This window comes from Dictyostelium purpureum (assembly GCF_000190715.1).
Source record: "Dictyostelium purpureum unplaced genomic scaffold DICPUscaffold_437, whole genome shotgun sequence".
Lineage (NCBI taxonomy): Eukaryota > Evosea > Eumycetozoa > Dictyosteliales > Dictyosteliaceae > Dictyostelium > Dictyostelium purpureum.
Window position 1 is genome coordinate 17214 of NW_003519772.1, and position 7397 is coordinate 24610.

Sequence of the window (7397 nt, forward strand, 5' to 3'; positions counted from 1 at the left end):
ATTTGAATTAAAATTTAATTCTAAATATCTTCCAAAATACTTCACCGCTATTCTTTATTTGATGTAAAACTCAAACTGGGTGTATTCATTGATGTATTTATATAATCAAATTCTGAACTATCAGTACTTTTATATTTTTTATATGATTTTAAATTATTATTAGTGTTATTGAAAGCTTCAATCATAGATATAATAATAAAAAAACAATATCACCATATAATAAAAAAAATAAAATGGGGTTTGAAAATATTTCATCAATTGTAACATTAATGAGCTTTGGAACAATGAGAGTATGTCTATCGTCATTGTTATTATTTGTATGTGTAATAAAATAAATAAATATTTATTATTTGAAAAAAAAAAATCTAAATTACGAAAATTAAATAAAAAAAAATTTTAACTTTTTAATTTTTTTTTATAAATTATTTTTTATTAAAATTTTTATAAATTTTTATCCAAAATACAAAAAAAAAAAAAAACCAAAAAAAAAAAAAAAAACTGCAAAAAACTTTTTTTTTTTTTTTTTTTTTACACACAAAATTTTTGGCAATTTGGTTTTTTTTTTTTGGCTTTTTTTAAAATTTTTTTATTTTTTTAATTTTTTAATGCAAAATTTTTTTTTTTTAATCATTTTTATAAAAAAAAAAATTCTAATTTTTATAATATCTATCTTTTATTACTTTAAATAAAATATTTATTTCATTATTTATCAAATATGTTGTTAGAAGTTTACTGTAAAATTTGTTCACAAAAAATAAAGTTTACTTTATCCACCATCAACATAACTAGAGCATGCACATAGATGTTCAACTAATTATTTGGAAGAATGGGGGCTACAAGAAATGGTACCAAAAGATGTTTTTGATAATGTTTGTCAACAAAATGAGCTTCTTAAAAAAGAAAACAAACAAATAGAGCTTCTTAAAAAAGAAAACGAACAAATAGAATTTCTTAAAAAAGAAAACCAACAATTAAAGCTTCTTAAAAAAGAAAACCAAAGACTTGAAACTATTTTAGATTTATACATGGGTGCTTCAAAAAAACAAAAGATTGAAAAATGTCTTGGGGATGATTCGATTTCAAGTGAAAGTTTATCTGAAGTAAAAATTGTCAGAGTTGATACTATACCAATTCAAAATAATTCAAAAACTGGTAATATTCCAATTGTTGAACCAAATATTATTTCACCAAACACTAATTTTCCAAATTTCAGTGAACCAAATATTACTTCACAAAATATTATTTAACCAAACACTTCTTCACCAAACATAAACCCAGATATTGCAAGTATTCTCTCTATTTTAGAAAAATTTGGCGAAGATGCTAAAAAAATGATACTTGATCCCACTTCCTGCAACCGAACCAGAGGATGATCAATGTTGTCATTTTAAAATTAGAAGATCTAAAATCGACCTTGCTCCAATAACATCTTTAGTTAAAGCACAAGATTTTGCCTTGGTTAATAGTCTCGAAGAAATAATACGAACATTTCAAATGAAAACTACTTTCCTTGGATGCCCATATGCCTCCACCAATTCAAAAAGGAATGCATTCACTCTATTTTGTAAAGATATTTCGATTACAATCTGTAACGTCGACCATCTCGAAAATGAAACAGTAAGAAAATATATTAGAAACTTTTTAGGTTTTCGAAATAATGATAAACAATCATTTAAAGTTCCAGAAGATCATCCACTCCAAATAAAGTGTAGAGGTTGCCCTGCTTCAATCGATGATTCATTAAAAATTCGTGGTCTTAAATTACCTAAAATAGATTCAAATTTCTTTTATTTTTGTTCAATTGAATGCTTTTATACGGTTTGTTCGATAGCTAAGGGTGGTGATTTTGCTGCTACAATTGATGAAAATAGAAAAGAAAGAGGTGCTTGTTTTGTGTAGTAATAGTCCAGTTCAAGGTGTAAACTATAAAGGAAATTCATATATTAGATCTCAATGTGAATGTCATAGTGTGTTCCTCCATGAAGTTTGTAATGTTGCATTTCATAACCCAGATTTCAAAATTGCCCAAACTTTATTATTTATACAATTTATTATTTATTAATTGTATAAATAATAAATAAAATAAAAATAAAAACAATAATAATAATAATAATAATAATAATAGTGAATTAACTGTAAAATTTTAAATAAACTTTAAAATAAATATATTTTTATAAATATTTATTTATTTAAACTCAAAAAAAAAAATTATTTTATTTATTTATTTTCACGAAAAAACCAACCGGCAGACCCTTAAGGGTTATTATGAATTTTTTTCTGGCACTTTAAGGTGAAAACCCTCAAATATTAAATATAAAAAATTTTAAATAATTTTTCTTTTCAAAAATTTAAAAAAAAAAATAAAATAATTTAAAATAATTTTTAATTTTTTTAATAAAAAAAAAATATGACAATAATAATAATTTCTCTAACATAATAATATCTTGAATAATGATAATAATTATAATATCATTACAAACCTCAGTAAAGAATTTAAATTAACATTAGATAATGCTACTAAAATACATATAAAAAATATATCCCAAAAGAAAATGATTGGTTACTTTAATAAATGTAAAGTTTTTAATAATTCAAACTTTGAAGAATCAAAGGTAAATATAAACACTATTTCTTATATAACAGACATGGTAAATTGATTTTACAAAAGATATTCAGTATTAAATAACGATATAAAATAGTTTATAGAAATAATTAAAAAAAGGTTACTTAATCACTGCTTCAAGAAATATTCAACTTTGAGCAAATAAGAAGGAATATAAAATTTTAAAATGGTTTGAAGAGGTATTGGAAATAATCATTCAAGAACATGAATATAATCATACTATAGAAGAACACCACTCAAATCTAATATAAATACCTGAAAAATGTTAAAATTAAAAAGTAGTTGCAACAATAACCAATAATAATTTTAGTGGTAGTAATAAAGATAATTTCAAATTAATTATCAGAGATAATAAACTTGTTGTAAGCACAGAAATAGACGATAATCTTAGTAGTAATAATGATAAACAAAAAACAGCTATGATGATTTTTTGAGCGATGGTGGCACAAAATTTTTTGGTACCACTCAAAGAACTGAACACAATAGTAACTACAATAATAGTAATAAAATCAATAAATTCGATGAATTTTTAGAAGGAAATGTATTAAATACTAATAGTAATAGTAGCAACTATAATAATAGTAGTAATTACAATGGACTCAAATTGGGTAATAATAAAAATTCATATGGTAATTTAATGAGTTTTGCAAATTATCAAGATAATCTTAGAAATTGTAAACAAGATGAAAACACATGGAATTTTAAATTGAAAATATAATATATAACAATAATAATAATAATAATAATAAGAAAAGTTAAAAGCTCCAAAACAAAACAATATCTATCTTTAGGTTATAGTAAAAAAAATAAAAATAAATAATATTGTAAGAGTGAACCAAGTTTGCGCAAATTTGAAATAACAAAAAAAACCCACCAAATTTTTAACTTTTTTTCGCATTAAATTTTGATATAACAAATGTGTGGGAAAACTTGAACCGCTTTAACAATAATAATAGTTTTAAAATATATTCAAATTTGTTTTTATTTATTTGTTTGTTTATAATTATTTCTTTTTATTTATTATTATTTGTTTTTATTTATTTGTTTTTTATAATATTATTTATTTGTATAGAGTTCTTTTAATTACCTCTTTAGAAAATTGATTGGGTTTAAAGTGTTAAAAATAGAACACTATTTATTATTATATTTTTGTCAAATATTAAAAAGGAAAAAAGATTCAATTTTGAAATAATCAAATTTGGATAAAAAAAAAATAAGCGGATAAGTGTATTTCATTATGCAAATGTGTGGTAGGTGTTTGATAAATTTTTTTTTTTTATACACACACTCACTATTCCTATTTGAAATAGCTTTCACTTGTTTTTTAAAGATAAAATAAAATTTATTTTTTTTAATATTATTATTTTTTTTTTGTTAATTTTTGGGGGTTTTTTTTTATTCGATTGTGTTGAAAAAGGAAACATCAACAAAAAAACTAATTACCCCTCCAACATAACCACATTCTCCATATTATATTTTTCACTTGAAAAAAAAACAATCACTAAATTTTTACCTTATATTAAAATTAATAACACACACAACAGCAACAAACTTACAAATATAATTATAGTCTGTGTTTATAGTGTATATATATTTGTATATATATCAAATTTTAATTTTTTTTTATATTTTTTTTTTTTTTATATTGTTTTATTTTTTTTTTAAATTACTTTTTTTTTATTTCATAAATATAAATATACCCTTAACAAATAAAAACTTATAATATAAAAGAAAAAAAAAAAAAAAACAGGTAAATAATTTAATACAAAAATAAAATATAAATAAATTAATTATAATTATTATTATTAGTGCCCAATAAAAAATCAAAATAAGAATATAGGTATAGAACTGATAACAATTCAAATATGGATCCATTAGATGAATTATTTGGGGATATGGATATGAATGAACTCGTCCATATCCATGCCCAGAATTATAAAAATTATTTGTACTCTTTAGATCAAAATTTTCCCGGCACTGCACCTAATATTCCTGAAGTTGGGGAACAACCAATGGAAAATGAGCAATTAGAAATCATTGAGCCAAGTCAAATCTATGTATCTAGTCAATGTGTCGGTTCTGGTTTCTGTTCTCAAGTTTTCATCGGTACTCACAATGATAGAGAAGTTGCATGTAAACGTTGTTTATTGAAGGGTGACATGTTTTATAACGAAGCCGCCAATCTTAAACTACCAAACCCAACAATATTTTCCCAGATTCTACTGGATTCTCAAGTTAGACTAATTCTATTTTATTATTATGGAATTTGTCCATGAAATCACTTGAATACCAACCCTAACCTATTCGAGCTATACTCCTTTAAAACATATGCATTCCATTCCTGTAGCTCATGCTGATATTTCAAATTCCAACATTTTAGTATATCATGTAGGAAACAGCTGCCATATCAAGTTTATGGGTTTTGGTATCATCTGTAATAGTAATTCAAATAAACAAATCCAATTTTAAAGAAAAAATGAATACATTGCACCAGATCTACCAGATGAAAGCTAATCTCGTGAAAATCTTAATGAAAAAACTGATGTGTAGTCTTTCTCCGTTCTTCTCAAAGAAATACTTGAACGTAATATTCTTTTGAATAGCTATAGAGGATAGATTGATCTACTACTCTCAAAAATGCTGCAGTGTATCCCAAATTTACCGTCCAACTTTTGAAGAAATTTTAAACTATTTCAAAGTTGTTTAATCAACACACATTTTTAAATAAAAAAAAAAAAAAAAAAAAAAAAAAAAAAAAAATTAAAGAAATATAGAATCTCGACCATTATAACAAATCTATAGAAATTAGAAAAAGAAACAGTTTACTGTAGAAAATAGGTTTGTTTTAACAAAGGATAAACCATAATTAAAAAAAAATTTATTTGTTTTTTTATTATTTATTCGTCTTCGTCTTCGTCTTCTTCGTAATCGTAATCATCATCATCGTCTTCTTCTTCTTCGCTGTCGTAATATAATTCTATATAATATTCTTGGTACTTCATCTTGGTCTTCTTCGTCGTAGTTTAGTAGTTTACCGATGCTGCTCCCTAGAAATCTCCTCATTTTATATATTTCTAGCCCAACGGATCCCGCATACATTACACAAAATTACTCCTTTAGTTACACCATTAACATCAACCCTACCCATTCTCCATTCGGGTGATATCCAGGTTTTACAATTATAGCAAGATATTTTTTTTGTTGGACTACCCTTCTTTCTTTTTTGTACTACCTCAGAATTTTTTTTTTGAACAACTTTTCTGTTTGTTGCCATTTTACTAATAAATAAAAAAAAAATACTCTATACACGTATTAGTAATATAGAAAAAAAAAATTTTAAAAAAAATAAATAAAGAAAACAATACCAAAATTATATAATTATTTAAAATATGAAAATTGAAATGATTAATATATGAATTGAATAACTTTAATAATAAAATTTAATTTTATTAATACTATCTAAATAATAAAATAATAAAATAATAAAAAAAAAAAAAAAAAAAAAAATCAAAAACAATTTTGGGAAATTCTAGAAGATGGATATAAAATATCCAACATTTGATTTATTTATCATAATAAAAAAATTTCAAAAATAAGCAATTTTTTTTGAATTCAATTCAATTCATCTATAAAAAAAAAAAAAAAAAAATATTGCTATAAGTAAGTTTATTATTGATAAATATCTACTCACCCATTAAATTGCCTATATTTATAAATAAAATTACAAAAAAAAAAAAACAAAACAATTTCACATAATTCAGTTGATTAAAGATATTAAAAAAAAATATATTTTATTAAAAAAATTTTTTTTTTTTGAAAATTTTTTTACACCGGGCAATAATGAAAACAGATTTTAATCTTCACATTTTTTATATTTTTATTTTATGGTGCGATATAACACCAAAATAAATTTTCAAATATTTGGTTCAAAGAATCTTTTTTTTTATAAAAAAATTGGGATGGTGATGATTTGCTAAAAAAAAATTGAATCTTTATAATGGGTGAATCCCCAAATAAAACCGCTTTTTAAAATTTTAAATATTTTTTTTTTATATTCAAAACACCACGTTGCTATGTTCAGAATTTAAATAGATGCGATATAATGAGATGAAAATTTTAAATAAAATCATTTATATAAATATCAAAATTAAAACCAATAGTAGTATACTTCAAATTTAAAATATAATTAATTTTCCTCTGCTTCAGTAATTAAACTGAATAAATAAATATTTGTTTACTTTTTTTTTATAAAAAATATCAATAATAAAAACATAAAAACTGAAATGTGAAAATAAAAAAAATTTTCATTTTTTTTTATTTCAACGTTATAATAGGTTATGAGATAGACCCGGCAGTTTTCGACAACTTCTTTTTTATATATTAAGGTATTTATTATTACTGATATTATTTTTTGTTAATAAGTTGAAATTATTATGTAACCATAACTTAGAAAGTGGATTATTATCCTATTATTTAACACTATAACTATCATGATTGAACCATGGCACACTGTATCTGGATTTGTGATGAATATTAGATTGATGTTGAAAACGGGTTTTACATTGTATATAGGTTAATAGGCTAGAATTTGACTCAAATATTTTATACTAGATTCGTATATAAAAACAAATGTTAAAAAAGGTTGGGAAACATTGTCAATGATGGTCCTGGATATTTAGTTCAACTTCCAGAGGGTTTACTATTCAGATAAGTTATAGGTTCCTGAAATTTGTCATGAAAATTATTCGTCTCGTTCTGCCAAAATAGTCAAGGA

At 22.7% G+C, this 7397-nt stretch overlaps 4 protein-coding genes across 4 annotated transcripts; all 4 read left to right on the plus strand.

Annotated features, from left to right (window-relative positions):
* Positions 1 to 233: 233 nt before the first annotated feature.
* Positions 234 to 1247, plus strand: DICPUDRAFT_84086 (uncharacterized protein; the record flags this gene model as incomplete). The annotated part of the gene is made up of 2 exons (XM_003293490.1): positions 234 to 317; positions 792 to 1247. 2 exons carry the CDS (start codon positions 234 to 236, stop codon positions 1245 to 1247), a joined length of 540 nt encoding a protein of 179 aa, XP_003293538.1.
* A 247-nt stretch (positions 1248 to 1494) lies between these two features.
* On the plus strand, positions 1495 to 3341 carry DICPUDRAFT_158409 (uncharacterized protein; the record flags this gene model as incomplete). Its single annotated transcript, XM_003293491.1, has 2 exons — positions 1495 to 1898; positions 3041 to 3341. The coding sequence occupies 2 exons, from the start codon at positions 1495 to 1497 to the stop codon at positions 3339 to 3341; spliced, it is 705 nt and encodes a 234-aa protein (XP_003293539.1).
* A 1147-nt stretch (positions 3342 to 4488) lies between these two features.
* DICPUDRAFT_84089 (uncharacterized protein) lies at positions 4489 to 4899 on the plus strand (the record flags this gene model as incomplete). The annotated part of the gene is made up of 1 exon (XM_003293492.1): positions 4489 to 4899. One exon carries the CDS (start codon positions 4489 to 4491, stop codon positions 4897 to 4899), a length of 411 nt encoding a protein of 136 aa, XP_003293540.1.
* Positions 4900 to 4951: 52 nt separating this feature from the next.
* DICPUDRAFT_158411 (uncharacterized protein) lies at positions 4952 to 5330 on the plus strand (the record flags this gene model as incomplete). The annotated part of the gene is made up of 2 exons (XM_003293493.1): positions 4952 to 5063; positions 5227 to 5330. 2 exons carry the CDS (start codon positions 4952 to 4954, stop codon positions 5328 to 5330), a joined length of 216 nt encoding a protein of 71 aa, XP_003293541.1.
* Positions 5331 to 7397: the final 2067 nt, after the last annotated feature.